Source organism: Leptopilina boulardi, unplaced genomic scaffold, assembly GCF_019393585.1.
Source record: "Leptopilina boulardi isolate dan_hultmark-lab unplaced genomic scaffold, ZJU_Lbou_2.1 LbouV2_55, whole genome shotgun sequence".
Lineage (NCBI taxonomy): Eukaryota > Metazoa > Arthropoda > Insecta > Hymenoptera > Figitidae > Leptopilina > Leptopilina boulardi.
In genome coordinates, this window is record NW_026138000.1 from 1,814,713 (window position 1) to 1,833,787 (window position 19,075).

General features: G+C 16.7%; 2 protein-coding genes across 2 annotated transcripts in view; one reads left to right on the plus strand and one right to left on the minus strand.

Moving 5' to 3' along the window:
* Positions 1–13,410, plus strand: LOC127290006 (1-phosphatidylinositol 4,5-bisphosphate phosphodiesterase-like). The gene is made up of 19 exons (XM_051318342.1): positions 1–340; positions 744–803; positions 998–1,138; positions 1,450–1,529; positions 2,007–2,142; positions 2,321–2,421; positions 3,114–3,280; positions 3,760–3,970; positions 4,464–4,722; positions 5,235–5,423; positions 5,768–5,921; positions 6,924–7,081; positions 7,348–7,551; positions 9,404–9,773; positions 10,621–10,761; positions 11,116–11,290; positions 11,891–12,094; positions 12,464–12,710; positions 13,138–13,410. The coding sequence occupies exons 1-19, from the start codon at positions 170–172 to the stop codon at positions 13,204–13,206; spliced, it is 3,237 nt and encodes a 1,078-aa protein (XP_051174299.1). The 5' UTR covers positions 1–169; the 3' UTR covers positions 13,207–13,410.
* The window catches only part of LOC127290007 (sodium- and chloride-dependent GABA transporter ine-like), an 18,386-nt gene continuing 12,516 nt past the window's right edge, over positions 13,206–19,075 (minus strand). Inside the window, exons 6-12 of the mRNA XM_051318344.1 lie at positions 18,348–18,615; positions 17,671–17,899; positions 16,207–16,319; positions 15,831–15,971; positions 15,361–15,561; positions 14,460–14,636; positions 13,206–13,843 (exon numbers count right to left, since the gene is read on the minus strand). Coding sequence (XP_051174301.1) covers positions 13,667–13,843; positions 14,460–14,636; positions 15,361–15,561; positions 15,831–15,971; positions 16,207–16,319; positions 17,671–17,899; positions 18,348–18,615 — 1,306 coding nt within the window. The 3' untranslated portion in view covers positions 13,206–13,666. The remainder of the gene's footprint in view (positions 13,844–14,459; positions 14,637–15,360; positions 15,562–15,830; positions 15,972–16,206; positions 16,320–17,670; positions 17,900–18,347; positions 18,616–19,075) is intronic.

Below are 19,075 nucleotides of genomic sequence, written 5' to 3' on the forward strand. Positions count from 1 at the left end.
CAGTTCATCTGTCATACGTGAAATGACAGGATGATTTTTATTTAAAATTTATTTAATAAAAAAAAATTTATATATAATTAATATTCTAAAAAAAATTATTTAAATTTATTTATTTAAAAAAAAAATAATTTATATTTAATATTTAAAAACAAAAAAGAAGAAGAAGAAAATGACAAAAAAATTCGAATACAATTGGCAAATTGAAACGCCTGAATTTATGAGAAAAGGATGTATTTTTGACAGATGGTACGAGGACAAAGATAACACTGAATTTGAAGCCGATTGTTTATTTAAAGTCGATGAATATGGTTTTTTTATTTATTGGAAAAGTGAAGGAAAGGTATTTTCAATAAATATATTAATTTTCCATAATTATAAATAAAAAAAAAAAATTCATAAAAGTAAAAATTAATAAAATAAAAAAAAAAAATATTCATAAAAGTAAATTAATAAAATAAAAAAAATATATATTTATAAAAGAAAATTAATAAAATAAAAAAAAAATTCATAAAAATAAATTAAAAAAAAAAAAAAATATTCTTTAAAGTAAATTAATAAAATAAAAAAAAAATATTTATAAAAGTAAATTAATAAAAAAATAAATAAATAATAATTATAAAAATTAGTAATAAATAAATTCATAATAATAATTTTTTTCACATTTTTTTTTCACTTATAAATTTTTATATTTTACATTTTTTTGTAAATAAAAAAAAAATAATTAATTAATTAATTAATTTTAGGAGGGTGATGTTATTGAATTGGCTCAAGTCTGTGATATAAGATACGGTGGAACACCAAAGGTGAGATAAAGAAAAATTCTTTTTTATTATTTTCCAAAAAATAAAAAATTAATTTCTCGAATTTTTTAATTAATAATAATAAATTACATGAATTAATTAATGTATTTTTCAATAAATAATTTTTCAGAAATTTTTTTTAAATTTATTTATTAATTTTTTTCTTCTCTCTTTTTTTTTTTTTTTTTTTGCTTTAGGATCAAAAATTAATGAATAAATGTAGTAAACATGGAACATTGGAGCAATTGGATGAAAAAAGTTTGACAATATGTTCTGGAGTTGATTATACAAATATTATTTATAATCATGTGGTTTGTCCCGATGCACAAACTGCGAAGGTAAATGAATTTTTTAAATTTAATTTTTTTTTTTTATTTTACAAAAATTTTGGTTTGATTATATTTTTTTGGAATTTAAATATAATTAAAAAAAAAAATTTATAATTTATTAGTAAAAAGAGATATTAAAAAATTACTAAATAAAAACTATTTAATATTTATATTAAATAATAATAATAATAATTTAATAATAATTTAATAATAATTTAATAGTAATTAAATAATAATTTAATAATGAAATAAAATAGTTTAAAAAATTTAATTTTTAAATAAAATAAAAAAAAAAGTGAAAATATAATTTTCTTTTTTAGGATTGGCAAGCGGGATTACGAAAAGTTACACACAATACAAAAGCAAGTAATGTTTGTCCCACAACGCAATTAATGAAACAGTGAGTGAAAAATAAAAAAAAAAACTTTTTTAAATAAAATACGTTAAAAATTTTTTACATTTTTTTTTTTTTCAATAATTTTTAAATTATATTTTATTTATTAATTATTATTCATTTATTTAAATCTATAAGAGAAAAAATTATTTATTATTAATTTAATTATTAACAAAATATTTTGATAGAAAAATAAATTTTAATTCATTAATAATAATTTAATTAATAATTTGTTAATAATAATAATAATAATAATAATAAATTAATAAAATAAATAATTAATAAAAAACAAAAAAAAAAGTTTCCGACAAATTAGAATTAAAATTTTTTGAAAAATAATTCAATTTTTGGAATTTTTATTGAAATTTTGAAAAATTAATGAATTTATTAATAATTAATAATAATAATAAATAATAATAATAATAATAATAATAATAATAATAATAATAATAATAATAATAATAAATTTAATTAAAATTAAAGTTGGATGAAATTGTCATTCCAAGTGGATGCAAAGGGAAAAGTTCCAGTGAAAGTGATAACAAAAACATTTGCATCGGGAAAAACGGAAAAATTAATTTATCAAGGATTACAAGAATTGGGCCTTCCAAATGGAAAAGTAAAAGAAAAAAAAAATAATTTACAAATTTTTTACTATCTTTATTTTATATACAAAAACATATAGTAAAAATTTTTATTTATTTATTTATTGTTGTTTTTTTTTTGCAATTATCAAAATATTTGAAAATTATTTATTTTCGAAAAAAAAAAATTTGATTCTCTTTTTATTTTTACAGAATGATAAAATTGAAAAGGAAGCATTTGTTTTCGAAAAATTTAAGGCTCTTTATTTTAAAGTTTGTCCTCGAAATGATATCGAGGAATTGTTTCAATCCATGTAAGTATTCTTTTTTTTTTTTTTTTAATAATAAACTAATTTTTTTTTAAATTACAAAAATTTATTGTTTTTTTAATTATAAAATTTATTATTTATTTATTTTATCTATATTTATTTATTTTTTTATTTATATATTTATTTATTTTTTTATTTATATATTTATTTATTTACAGTAATAAAATTCAAATTAGTAATTTAATTCGAATTTTAAAAATTAAAATTTTTGTTTGAAAATTTTTTTGATATATTATTTTCTTTTAATTTTTGATATTAAATTTGTTTTTAAATTTAATTGGAATTTTAAAACTGGAAACAAATTTTTTTTTCTAAAAATTTTTTAATAAACTATTTCTTTTTATTTTCAAATTTAAAAAAAAAAAATTGTTTTGAAAAATTTTGTAAAAACGAATTTTTATCTTGAAAAATTTGGGGTTTTTTTTTTTTTTTTCTTATTCTACGGAAATAAATTACAAAAATGTTTTGAAAATTAGAAAATGTGAAAATTTTGAAAAAATTTGGTTTTTATTTAAATGTAATAGTTCAAAAAAAAAAAAAAAAAAAAAAAAACTTTGGTTTTGTTTTAAATTTATTATGTTTAAAAAAAATTTTTGTTTACTTTAATTAGGTTTTTTTTTCCTTTGATATTGAAATTATTAAAAAAAAAAAATTTTTTATTTTCTTTCCTTTTTTAGAACAAAGGGCAAAGCAGAATTTATTAATTTACAACAATTTGTAACATTTATGAATGAAAAACAAAGAGATCCGAGACTCAATGAAATTTTATATCCACTTTACACTGAGAAGAGATGTACGGAAATAATTAATGACTACGAGCCAGACGATAAATTAAAATCAGAACGTAATTAATCATCGTTTTTTTTTTTTTTTATAAATAATTATTTATTTTTTTCCAGCAATGAATATTTATAATTTTTATTTTTTTTACAATTTTATTATTTTTGAAAAAGTAATTTGTATTTTTTTACAAATTTATTATTTTTTGAAAAAGTAATTTTTTTTTTACAAATTTAGTATTTTTTAAAAAGTAATTTTTTTTTACATTATTTTTAAATATTAATTTTTTTTTTATTTTATCATTTTTGAAAAATTAATTTATTTTTTACAAATTTATTATTTTTTGAAAAAGTAATTTTATTTTTGCAAATTTATTATTTTTGAATATTAATTTTGTTTTTACATTATTTTTAAAAATTAATTATTTTTTTTTTACTTCATCATTTTTGAAAATAAAATTTTTTTTATTACAATTATTTTGTTTTTTTTGTTTTTTTTTTTTTAATAAATTTTCGAAAATTTGTCTCTTTTTGTTTGAAATAGAAAAAATTAGCAAAGACGGTTTCATAAAATATTTAATGTCCGACGAGAATGCTCCGGTATTTTTGGAAAAATTAGACGAATGGATGGACATGGATCAGCCACTTTGTCATTATTATATTAATTCAAGTCACAATACTTATCTTAGTGGAAAACAAATTGGCGCAAAAAGTACAGTCGAAATGTACAGACAAGTTCTTCTCGCTGGTTGCAGGTATTTATTTATTTATTTTAGAAAAAATACAAAATTATATATTTTTTTTATCTCAAAAAAAAGAAAATAGATTTTTAATTTTTTTTACCTACTTTTATCTAAATTCTAGAATATTATTATTTTTATGAAAAAAAAAATATATATCAATTTATTTCTTTTTTCGAAAAAATAGAAAAAAATACCCAAATAAATAAAAAAAAAAATTTAATAAATAAAAACAATTTTTTAATCTAAATTTCATGAAAATAATTAATTTTTAATTGAAAAAAAAAATTAAAAGAAAATTTAATTTATAAATTATTTAAAAAAAAAATTGAAAAATAATTATTAATAATTAAAAAAAATTATATTCATTTTTAATTATTTATTTTTGTAAATAAATAATTTTAATTTTTGTGATAAAAAAAAAAAATTAATTAAATAAATAATTTTAATTTTTTTGATAAAAAAAAAATTAATTAAATAAACAATAAATTTTTTTGAATACTTTAAGATGCGTGGAATTGGATTGTTGGGATGGTAAAACACCAGACGATGAACCAATAATAACACATGGAAAAGCAATGTGCACTGATATTTTATTTAAAGATGTTATTTATGCATTGAGAGACACTTGCTTTGTGACATCTGATTATCCAGTTATTTTAAGTATTGAAAATCATTGCTCATTAAAAAATCAATATCGACTCGCTAAATATTTTGATGATATTTTGGGCGATTTATTGCTCAAGGAGCCACTCAAAGATTATCCAGTAGGTCAAATTTTAATTATTAACTAATTAACTAATTAACTAATTATTAACTAATTTAAATAATTAACTTAATTAATTTAAATAAATTTTCAAAAAAAAAAATTTAATTGTAAAAATTCACAAATAATTTATTTTGTATTTAAAATTAATTGTCAAATTTTTAATTTAATTTTAATACAAAAATAAATCATTAAAATTATTATTATATTTATCAAAATTGTTTAGCAGCAAATTTTTGAAATTTTAACTCGAATATTTATTTTATAAATTTTTAATCACTACTTCCTTGGCTTAAATATTATATTATTTTTCGAAAAAAAAAAATTTATATTTATAAAATATAAAAATATTTTATTTATTTAATTACTATGTTTGATATTAAAATTATTTAAAAACAATATTAACGATAGTTATAGTTATAAAATATATTTATAAAAAAAAAATTATAAAAAAAATTTTTTTTTAAATTATAAATTAATATTTATTTCTAAAAAAATTTTTTTATTCAAAAGTTGGAGCCAGGACAACCGCTACCGCCACCAAGTGCATTGAAACGAAAAATTCTAATAAAAAACAAAAGATTAAAACCGGAAGTGGAAAAAGTTGAATTGGAACTTTTTCGCTCGGGACAATTTGAAGCTAAAGATGAAGTTGTTGAGGATCCAAATGCACCGGCACCACCACCACAAGAACCACCACCAGTATATTTTCCAAAAAAAAAAAAAAAATAAAAAATGAAAAAAAAATTTCATAAACAAATTTAAATGATTTAATTATAATAATTATTAATTATTTAATTATTTACTTATTTAATTATTAATATTATTTATTATTATTTACAATAGTAATTGTAATAATTAATAATTTTTTAACAAATAATTATTATTATTTGCAATAGTAATTATTAATTATTATTATTTGCAATAGTAAATATTAATTATTATTATTTACAATAGTAATTATAATAATTAATTTATAATAAAAAATTATTTAAATTTCAAATAATTTTTTTTATTTTCTACTAATTAGTGACTTTTTTTTTAAGGAACCTGCTCCTGGAGCTCCTGGAGAAGCTCCACCGGAAGGAGCTGAAAATGCACCGGTACACACAGGAAGTACAATGGCTTGTCATCCTTGGCTCTCGTCAATGATTAATTACGCTCAACCAATTAAATTTCAAAGTTTCGATACTGCATTGAGTATGTCTTTTTTTTTTATTATTCATCGCAAAAGAATTTTTTTTCGATTTTTATTTATTTCATAATTATTCATTATTATTTTTAGAAGGTAGTTATTATTATTATTATTATTATTATTAACATATTATAAAAATTATTTTTTATATTTATTTTCTTTAATTTAATTTAATTTTTATTAATTGTTTAATCTTAATTAGTAAAATTATAATTATAAATTTACAATTAATAAATAAATAAATTAATTAATTAGCTACTTATTAAATAAATAAATAAATTAATTAATTACTTAATAAATAAATAAATAAATAAATTAATTAGCTACTTAATTAATAAATAAATAAATTAATTAATTAGCTTCTTAATAAATAAATTAATTAATTAGCTACTTAATTAATAAATAAATTAATTAATTAGCTACTTAATTAATAAATAAATTAATTAATTAATTAGCTACTTAATTAATAAATAAATTAATTAATTAGCTACTTAATAAATAAATAAATTAATTAATTAGCTACTTAATTAATAAATAAATAAATTAATTAATTAGCTACTTAATTAATAAATAAATTAATTAATTAGCTACTTAATTAATAAATAAATGAATTAATTAGCTACATAATTAATTAATAAATAAATTAATTAATTAGCTACTTAGTTAATAAATAAATAAATTAATTAATTAGCTACTTAATTAATAAATAAATAAATTAATTAGCTACTTAATAAATAAATAAATAAATTAATTAGCTACTTAATTAATAAATAAATAAATTAATTAATTAGCTACTTAATTAATAAATAAATTAATTAATTAGCTACATAATTAATTAATAAATAAATTAATTAATTAGCTACTTAATTAATAAATAAATAAATTAATTAATTAGCTACTTAATTAATAAATAAATAAATTAATTAGCTACTTAATTAGTAAGTAAATTAATTAATTAGCTACTTAATTAATAATTGTAATATTTTGTCAATTTCTTTTTTTGTTAGAGAAAAATATTCATCACAATATGTCATCATTTTCGGAGACAGCGGCTTTGAATTATTTAAAAACATCTGGAGTTGAATTTGTCAATTATAATAAACGACAAATGAGTCGAATTTATCCCAAGGGAACAAGAGTTGATTCTTCGAATTATATGCCTCAGGTATTGGAAAAGAAAAAATAATTAAAATCGCAAAAAAAAAAAAATTTTTGTGGCGTTTTAATTTTTTTTTTCAAATTTTTTTTAAATCATTTCTTTTTAATTTGAAATAATTTTTTTTTTGTTAATATATTTATTAGTAAAAAAAAATAATATTATATTACTTAAATAAAAAAATAAATAAAGAAATAAATAAATAAATAGGTAAATAGATAAATAAATAAAGAAATAAATAAATAAATAAATAAATATTATTTGAAAAAAAACAGGTTTTTTGGAATGCTGGTTGCCAAATGGTTGCGCTAAATTTTCAAACGCCAGATTTACCAATGCAATTGAATCAGGGAAAATTTGAATTTAATAATACAACTGGATATTTATTGAAGCCGGAATTTATGAGAAGAACTGACAAATCTTTTGATCCCTTCTCTGAAGATGTCGATGGTGTCATCACGGCGACTTGTTCTGTTCGAGTAATTATCTTTTTTCTTTTTTTTTTTTTTTTTCTATTTTCAAACTAAAAGGGAAAATAAATATTTCTTTTCTATTTTCAAATTAAAACGGAAAAAAAATTATTTATTTTCTATTTTCCAACTAAAACGAAAAAAAAATATTTCTTTTTTATTTTCAAATTAAAATGACAAAAAATTATTTCTTTTCTATTTTCAAACTAAAACGGAATAAAAATATTTCTTTTCTATTTTCAAATTAAAACGGAAAAAAAATTATTTCTTTTCTATTTTCAAATTAAAATGGAAAAAAGAAAATTATTTCTTTTCTATGTTCAAACTAAAACGGAAAAAATATTTTTTTTTTGACATTTTAATTTGAAAATAGAAAAGAAATAATTTTTTTTTTCGTTTTAATTTGAAAATAGAAAAGAAATATTTTTATTTTCCGTTTTAATTTGAAAATAGAAAAGAAATAATTTTTCTTTCCATTTTAATTTGAAAATAGAAAAGAAATATTTTTTTCAAATTTATATTTTACAAAAATTATTTACTTTTTTCTAATTTCAAAATAAAAAATATTTCTTTTTTTTTAAAAATATTTACAAACTATTTAATTTTTTTTTGTTATTTTATTTTTAATTTCAAATTAAAAAATACAAAAAGTATTATTTTTCTTTTCTATGTTCAAAATAAAGAATACAAAAATTATTCTCTTTTCTATTTTCAAATTAAAACGGAAAAAGAATTATTTCTTTTCTATTTTCAAATTCAAACGGAAAAAGAATTATTTTTTTTCTATTTTCAAACTAAAAAATAAAATAATAATTAATTGTCTTTCTATATTTAAATTAAAATTTATTTTTTTATAAAATTTTACTAAAATTACTTTTTTTTTAAATTTATATTTTACAAAAATTATTTACTTTTTTCTATTTTCAAAATGAAAAATATTTCTTTTCTTTTTTTTTTAAATATTTACAAACTATATAATTTTTGTTGTTATTTTATTTTTAATTTCAAATTAAAAAATACAAAAATTATTATTTTTCTTTTCTATGTTCAAAATAAAGAATACAAAAATTATTCTCTTTTCTATTTTCAAATTAAAAAAATATTATTTCTGTATATATATATATTTGTATTTTTTTTACTAAAATTATTTTTTTTTCTATTTTCAAACTAAAAATTTGTTTTTTTCTATTTTCAAATTAAAAAATATTAATTTTTTTTTATATATTTATCTATATTTTACAAAAAATTATTTTTCAGTTTAGAAATAGAATTTTTTTATTTTATTTTTTACTTTAAATATATATATAGAAAAAGAAAAAAATTTTTGTTATTTTTCAATTTGAAAATAGAAAAATATTTCTTTTAATTTTTTACTTTGAAAATAGAAAAAAATATTTATTTTAATTATTTTACTAATGAAAGTAGAAAAAAAAATAATTTTGCGCAATTTTTTTACTTTGAAAATAGAGAGAAAAAAAAATAAATTTTTCGCATTTTTGACTTTGAAAATAGAGAAAAAAAAAATAAATTTTGCGCATTTTTTACTTTGAAAATAGAGAGAGAAAAAAAAATAAATTTTCCCATTTTTTACTTTTGAAAATAGAAAAAAAAAAAAATAAATAAATTTTGCCCATTTTTTACTTTGAAAATAGAGAGAGAAAAAAAAATAAATTTTCCCATTTTTTACTTTTGAAAATAGAAAAAAAAAAAAAAAAAATAGTTTCAGTAAAATATAAATAGAAAAAAATAAAAATAAAAATTTTAAAATCGAAAACTAAAAAAAAATTTGACTAATAAAAAAAAAAATTTTTTTTTTTAAATTCAAAAAATTGAATAATAAAAAAAGAATTTTAAAATACAGGTAATTGCGGGACAATTTTTATCCGATAAAAAAGTTGGAACCTATGTGGAAGTTGATATGTATGGTTTGCCAGCCGATACAATAAAAAAAGAATTTCGAACACGTCTTGTTGGTGGCAATGGATTGAATCCAGTTTATAATGAGGAACCATTTGTTTTTCGAAAAGTTGTACTTCCCGATTTGGCGGTGCTTCGTTTTGGTGTTTATGAAGAAAGTGGAAAATTACTTGGACAAAGAATTTTACCATTGGACGGTTTACAAGCTGGCTATCGTCATATTTCATTGAAAACTGAGGCCAATTTTCCAATGGCATTGCCAATGTTATTTTGTAATATTGAACTTTCAATTTATGTTCCCGATGGTTTTGGAGGTGAATTTATTTTTTTTTTAATTTTTTTCTTTTAATTTTTTTCTTTTTTTTGTCTTTTTTCTATTTATTTATATATATATATATATATATATATTTATTTATTTGCAACTTTCAATTTTTCAATTTTTTTCTTTTTTTTTTCTTTTTTCTATTTTTTTTCTATTTATTTATATATTTATTTATTTATTTGCAACTTTCCCCGCATTTATTTATTGTATTAATTTTTTTTTACTTTTTTTATTTACAAAAATCCCGTAAAAATCATTTTTTATTTTTTATTTTTTATTTTCAATATATTTTATAAGAAATTAATTTTTGAAGCAAATTTTCAAAATTAAAATTCAAAAGATTTTCTTTTTTTTTATAAGAATTTTGAATCTTGACAAAAAAATTTTTAGCTACCAAATTTTTTTTACAGTTATTTAATTTACAAAAATTAAAAAAAAAAATTAATTAATTAATTTGAAAATAAATTTTAATTTAAGCTAAAACAAATTTTGTTAAATAAAAATTTGTATAAAAAGAAATTCTTTCAAATGCTAATTCGTCTATAAAAAAAAAAAAAAAAAAAAAAAAAAAATTATTTCGAATAAAATTCTTTTAAAATAAAATAAATAAAAATAAATTCAATTATTTATTATTTATTAATAATAAATTCAATTTTATTATTTTATTTATTATTATTATTATTCAATTTATTATTATTCATGCGGTACTTTTGTATTTTTTTTTTCTATTTGTGATTAAAAATTTTGGTATTTAATTTATTTTTTCTATTTATTAATTTTTTTTTCTCCTTTGTTTAAAAAAAAAAGAAAAAAAATTTTTTTCATTTTTTTTTTTACAGATTTTATGGCAATGCTTTCTGATCCGGGAGCTTTTACGAAAGGGGCTGAAAAACAAGATGCAGCAATGAAGGGAATGGGAATTGAAAAAACTGACGCAAAAACAGAAGAAAAGAAGAAAAAAGAAGAGGAAGCTAAAGCCAGTTAGTTGGATTATTTAAAATATTAATTTTTCTCGAAAATAATTTTACTTATTTATTTATTATTTTTTTAAATTATTTTTTTTGTTATTAATATTTATTTTTATTATTATTTATTATTTTTTTTTATTTATTATTTTTTTTTTATTATTTATTATTTTTTTTATTATTTATTATTTTTTTTCTTATTTATTAATATTTATTTGTTTTTTTATTATTAATTATTATTCTTCTTATTATTTCATTTTTTTTTTTAATTGTAAAAAAAATAATTTAATTTATTTATTTATTATTTATTATTTATTATTATAATTTATTTATTTTAAAAATAATTTTTTCTATTGTAAAAAAAAATAGAGGAATTTAAAATTGAACCAATCACACCTGAGACATTAAGAAGAGAAAAACAATTTAAATTGGGAAAGAAGCACAATAAAGATATGGATACTTTGAAGAAAAAACACGCCAAGGAGAGGCAAGCGATGCAAAAAAATCATATTGCCGCCATTGAAAGAATATCCAAGGGAAAAGAGTTTAGTATTATTATTATTATCATAATATTATTATTATTATTATTATTATTATTATTATTATTTTGTACACACAATTTTATTAATTTTTTTTTGTTGTAGTGAAATTTTTTTTTAAATTTATTTTTATTTATTTTTTTTATAGAAAAAGTTTTTACACAATTTTTATTCATTTTATTAATTTTTTTTACGTTAGTTAAAATTTTTTATAAAATTTTATTAATTTTTTTTTGTAGTTAAAATTTTTTTTTTTTATAAAATTTTATTAATTTTTTTTTCGTAGTTAAAATTTTTTTTTTTTTATAAAATTTTATTAATTTTTTTTTCGTATAGTTAAAATTTTTTTTTTTTTTTTATAAAATTTTATTAATTGTTTTTTCGTAATTAAAATTCTTTTTTTTTTTATAAAATTTTATTTATTTTATTAATTTTTTTTTGTATAGTTAAAATTTTTTTTTGTTATAAAATTTTATTTATTTTATTAATTTTTTTTTTGTATAGTTCAAATTTTTTTTTTTTAATACAATTTTATTTATTTTTTTTTTATTTTGAAAAAAAATATATGTTTATTTTTTTGTTTTATCTCTCTGTTTCTTTAATAGTAAAAATTCATTAATAAACGACGGTAGCGTGAAACAAATGGCAATTGAACAAACAACAGAATGGACGACAATGGTGGAAAAACAAAGAAAAGTTGAATGGGAACTTCATCAGCAACAAGTAATTGCGAGTCGCGAGGAAATGAAGAGATTAATTGAAATTGTTCAAATTAATCAAACCAAACAATTGCAAGCAAAACATGACAAGTTGGTTTTTATTTTTACAAAAAAAAAAAAAAAAAAAAATTTAAATAAAAAAAAAAGAAAAATAGAAAATAAATTTTCAATAAATAGTAATTAATTAAATAATTTATTTAAAACAAATTTAATTAAAAAAAAAGAAAAATAGAAAATAAATTTTCAATAAATATTAATTAATTAAATAATTTATTTAAAAAAAATTTAATTAAACAAAAATATTAATTAATGAAACAATTTAATTTAAAATAAAATATTAATTAATGAAATAATTTTATTTTTGAATATATAAATTATTTTTCGATGCAATTATATTAATTAATTAATTATTATTATTATTATTGTTATATTAATTAATAAATGATAATTATTATTTAGGGACATTAAGGACATGAATACGGCTCAAGTAAAGGCTTCGGTTGAAACAGCAAAAGAAGTGATGAATGATAAGGCATTGAAAACAAAAGGTGAAAAAGATCGAAGACTTCGTGAGAAGAAGCAAGCGAACACAAAGAAATTTCTCGATGAAAGGAAAAATGTTACAATAAAACAGGGACGAGAAAAGGAAAAATTAAAAGTAACACACGAAAAACAAGTTGTTGAACTCGATAAAATGATTGACGATGTGAGTAAAATTTCTTCAAATTATTATTTATTAATTATTATTTATTATTTATCAATTATTATTTATCAATTATTATTTAATATTTATCAATTATTATTATTTATTATTAATTATTATTTATTAATTATTAATTATTTGTTATTTATTAATTATTATTTATTAATTATTAATTATTATTTATTAATTATTATTTATTATTTATTATTTATTATTTATTATTTATTATTTATTATTTATTATTTATTATTTATTATTTATTATTTATTATTTATTATTTATTAATTATTATTTATTCCTAAAACGAATTTTTTTTTGCCCCTAAATGTCGATTCAAAAGACTGTGAATAATTTTTTTTTTAATATTTCAATATTAATAACCAATTTTATTTAATATCGAATAATAAATAAATATTTATATTTATTTCAGACAATCGAAAAATACAAGAACGAATTAATTCAATCGGAAATAGTATCGAAAACGGAATTTTATGTCTAAAAAAAAAAAAAAATAAGTAAAATAATAATTTATATAATTAATATTTCAAAATAATACAAAAAAAAAAAAAAAATTTCTTTTTTCATGAAAAAAAAAATTCCTACTTTGTATCTTTATATTATATATATTTTAAGATACAATTTTAAAAATAATTTCCCTTTTTTTTTGCAATTATATATTTACAAATATATTTACAAAAAAATATATTTTACAACTTTCTATTAGATTTTAGAAAATAATTAATTTTCGCAAAAAAAACAACAAATATTTCTTGAATTAAAAAAAAAAAAAAAAAGAATAAATATATTAAGAGGAATAAATAATGTATTTTAAGAGCAGAGAAAAAAAAATGTCTTTTTTTTTTCATTTTCTAAAAACGAAAAATATTTACAAAAATTGAATTTTTTTTAACGAAAAAAATTTTTTTTTTTAAAATTGAATTTTTTTAAAAAATAAAATGTCATTGATTTTGTGTTTTTGTCGATGGATAATTGGAATTTGTTTGAATGAGACTATTCATTTCGTGAATAGGTTCTTTCAATAATTCTTCCTCAAATGCGTGCAATGGTTCTGTACAATATTCCTGTCCACAAATTGCGCACGCTTCAAAATGTGGTTTTAGAGAACATTTTAGTTTCTGAAAAAATTGAAAATATTCACCTTTTAATTTATTGTGGAAAAAAAAATTTTTTTTTTCAAATTTTAATTTTATAAATTTTTTTTTCAAAAAATTTTGTTCTTGGACGAAATTTTCTTTTTTTTTTAAATTTACCTAATTAACTAATTTTAATTATTATATAATTAATAATTAATTAATTTATTAATTATAATAATTAAAATTAATTTATTAATTATAATAATTAAAATTAATTTTAATTATATAATAATAAAATATTATTTCGAATAAAATTTTCGTTTTAATTTTAAAAATAATTTAATTTTGTTAAAAAAATTTTCTTCTATTGAAAGAAATTTTTGTTCCAGAAAAAAAATTTTCACCATTTAATTAATTATTTATTTATTATTTTAGAAAAAGAATTTTTTTTTATTTTATTTACAAAAATTTTTTCATAAATAAAAATAAAAAAAATAATTTGATAAAATATTAAATTTTGAAAAAATTATTTACTTTTTCCAAATTTAGTTTCAAAAAAGAAAAATTATCCATTTTAATTTTTAAAATCATTTTTAATTTATTTAAATTTTCTTTTAGGAAGAAAAAAAATTTTTTTTTTTTGTTTTTGTTTTCATACCTCTGAAAAAGATTTTCCTTCCGCTTGAATTAGAACATAAATAGCAAATGCAGGAATACAAATCAAAGAAAGCGAAGCAATTCCCCATCCAACAGCTTCTGCCCACCATGGATATTTATATTCACCTTTGTGATAAGTTGGTGGCTCGTAATCAATCAAACTAAACACCCAAACAGCCTGAAAAATATTTTTTATTTACATATTTATTTTAAAATAAATTTATTAATAGAAAATATTTTCAATAAATTAATTTTTATTATTTTATTTTTTTGTAATTTTTTTTTGATTAATTTATAATTAAGCCTGAAAATATTTAATTTATTTATTTTAAAATAAATTTATTAATAGAAAATATTTTCAATAAATTAATTTTTATTATTTTATTTTTTTGTAATTTTTTTTTTTTTTTTTGATTAATTTTTAATTAAGCCTGAAAATATTTAATTAATTTTTTTTTTGAAATAAATTTATTGATAGAAAATATATTTTTAATTTAATATTAATTAATTTTTTTTTTATTCTATTTTTTATTAATTAATTTGTTAATTAATAAATATTTATATTTATTTTCAAATAAAATAGAAAATATTTTTAATAAATTTTTTTTTAATAATTTTTATTGAATTTATTTTAATAAATAATTTTTAAATAATAATAATTTTTCAAAATTATTTATATATATTTTTTAAAATTAATTTTTTTAAAAATATTAAAAAAAAAAAATATTAATATTAATATTTTTAAAAAATAGATTAATTATAAAAAAAAACGATGATAAATAAATTTTAATAATTAAAAATTGATAATAAATTTGGAATTTTATAAATTAATAATGATAATAATTTGAAAAATTAATAAAAAAAAAAAAAAAAAAAAAAAATAATGGAAAATAATTACAAACCATTATGAGAAGTGGACTCGCTATTAACCAGCAAAATCGAAAATAAATTGATGGAACACGTCCAAACATTTCTTTAATATTGTTGGAAAATCTGCCAACACCGTAAAACCACGAGACGGCAATAACTTCAAAAAATATGAGAAACATTATTGATATTGAAGCCGCATAATGATCGATAAGTTGAAAAAAATAAATTCCACCCTAAAATGTAAAAAAAAAAACAATTTTTTTTATTAATTTTTTAATTCGTTTCTTTTTATTAATTATTTAATTAGTTTTTTTTATTAATTATTTAATTAACTTTTTTTTATTAATTAAATAATGAATAAATATTTTATAATTATAATAATAATTATATTAATAATTATTATATAATTACAATAATAATTATTATTTAATTAATAATAAGAATAATAATAATTTATAATTATTAATTTCGTATAATTAATAATTATAAAAAATAAATTTACCTGTGTAACGTTGGGTAAACCTAAAAGAAATGAAACAACACAAACAAGAAGAACTAACATTTCATGACTAAGAAGATGTCTTTTTACATAGTTTGGAAATCCATCTTGAATTGAAGTGACAACCACCTCAACTATTGCAAACTGTGAAAAATTTGAAAATTTCTTTATTTTTTTGACAAAATTTGATAATATATTTTTAAATTTCCCGCCTAATTTACAATGATTGGCTAATTCCCCTAGGGAAATGTATTGTGACTTTACAATTAACCAATAAAAATTGCTGCTTTCGATATATATATATATATATCTCTTTTCACTGTTCTCGCATTAATTTGGCGGGAAATTTTCAAAATTCAAATAATTTAAATATACATACTTGACTATTGAGAGAGAGACAGACCAGCATGAAGAAAAAAAGAACAGCCCAAATTTGTGAAGCTGGCATTTTTGCTAATGCTTCTGGATAAACAACAAAGACTAGACCAGGTCCTACAAATTTTTTTTTTTTTTTTTTAATAATAATTATTATATATTTATCTATCTATTTAATTGATAATTATTTATATATTATGTACTATTAAATATTTATTATAACTATTATTATTATTATATTATTATTATTATTATTATTACTGTTACTATTATTTTTATTTATTTAAAACAAATAAATAGATAACGCGTTTTGAAGAAAGAAAAAAGCAAAAAATTGTAGGTTATGTTTATGAACGTTTTTATTAAAAAATTGTAGGTTATGTTTATGATAGTTTACTACTTTTTACGATTCATATGACTGCTTATTATGATGATGATGATTATTATTATTATTATTATTATTATTATTATTATTATTATTATTATTATTATTTTTTGTACAATTATTTTTAATACTATTATTATTATTACTGTTATTATTATTTTTATGTATTTAAAAAAAATAAATAGGTAACGCGTTCTGAAGAAAAAAAAGCAAAAAAATTGTAGGTTATGTTTATGATCGTTTTGTTTAAAAAAAAATAGAGGTTATGTTTATGATAGTTTACTACTTTTTACGATTCATATGACTGCTTATTATGATTATTATTATTATTATTATTATTATTATTATTATTATTATAGTTTTTATAAAAATAATTTTTATTATTGTTATTTTTATTTATTTACAAAAAATAAATATGTGCCGCGATTTGAAGAAAGAAAGTTAAAAGTGCTGATTATTTAATCATAAATATAACCTTAAACTTTTCAGGCTCTATCCACAATGGGTTTTTTGGCTACTTTATTTTAGCACAAGGTGCTCATTGTGGACATAGCCTAAAAAATTATAGGTTATGTTTATGATCGTTTATTAAAAAAAAAAAAAAAACTATAGATTATGTTTATGATAGTTTACTACTTTTTTATAATTCATATATGGATTATTATTATTATTATTATTTATACGAAACATGTTTAGGAGAGGAAAAAAAAATTATTATTTTTATTATTATTGTTATTATTATTATTAGTGCTATTATTAACAAATAAATAGAAATAATAAAAATTTTTAAAAAATAATAATAATCACCCATATATATATATATATATATGAAGCATAAAAAGTAGTAAATGATCATAGACATAACCTAAAATTTTTTAGGCTGTGTCCACAATGGGCTCCTTGTTTTTAGTATTATTGTTATTATTTTTATTTATTTATTTATTTGAACATAAACGGGTGTCAAATAAATAAAATAAAATTTTTACTAGTTTATTATTATTATTTATAAATTATTTACAATTTAATATATGATATTATAAAAAAAAAAATTCTTTATTCTAATAAAATTTCTTTTTTTTTTACCATCAGTCAGAACCGCCTGAACGGATGTATTTTGCTCAAATGCAATATTTCCAATTGTGGCGAATGTAAAAATTCCAACAAGCAAACTAGTAAAAGCATCAATTAATGACACTGACAGTGTGTCGATAAAAATATTATTGTGAAATTTATTATAACTCGCGAAGCATATCATTGTACCAAATCCCACGCCAACGGAATTAAATATTTGTGCAGCAGCATGCACCCAAACCTTTAAAAAAAAAAGAAATAAATAGAAATTAATTATCGTTAATTTAAATTTTCCCGCTTCAATTTGCTTGCAATATATCGAATGATTATAGAACGTGATTGGTTGATATTTTGTCTATATATTCATTGGTCACGAATTTTTCTCCTCGTCCAATCACAGTTCGTAATAATTCGATACTTCGATAACTATCAAATGAAGACAAAAGGGCGGGAAAAATTTGAATTTTCAAAATTTATTATTAAAGTTATAGTGTTTAATATAATTTTGTAATATTTTTAATTTAGTTCTAGTAAATTCAAAAAACAAATTTTAATTAATTTTCTTTTTAATTAAAAAAATTTTTAATTTAATTTTTCTTTTAATTAAAAATTTTTTAATATAATTATTTTATTAAAATTTTTTTATTGAATTTATTTTTAAGTAAATTTAAAAAATTTTTTTTTGGCACCTTGGAATCCATTAATCGATACCATTCGACTTTGAAGAAAAATTGCAGTCCCTTTTCAGCGCCCTCAAGTGTGATTGCCCTGAAGAGGACGACAATTATCAAAAAAAATGGTAATGTCGCTGTCAAATACCTGACTCTTGCCGACGATTTGATTGATTTCCAAATCGAGAAATAAACCATTACCCATGCAGTGACAAGACATGCGGCCAATTCCCATCTAACGATTCCTGGATGTTCAATTCCCTCGCTAATTTGCAGTACTTTATTGCTTAAAGTATCAATAAAAAAAAAGAGGAAAAAAATTATTAATTTTTTTTTTTTGAAATAAAAATTTTAAAAAAAAATTAATTTCTATTTTAATAAAACTAAAAAAAAATTTACTTTCCATTTTAAGGAAAATAAAAAATAATTTCTTTATTATTAATAAAAATAAAAAAACGATTTTTTTAGGCTGCTTTCACAATGACGAAGACGATGTTTTTAGAACGAGACTGTGCGTGACAGTTGGCAATGGATGCGCGCGCATTATCCCGTCCTAAAAACATCGTCTTCAAGACAATAGGATTTAGCTATTGTGAAAGCAGCTGGAAAAAAAAATAAAAAACTAATTCTTTTCTTATAATAAAAAAATTTCTTTTTTTTAATAAATATAGAAAAAAAATTTTCTTTTTCTTTTCAATAAAAATTTTTAAAAAATTCTGAATTTTTTTTTTTTTAATATTATATTT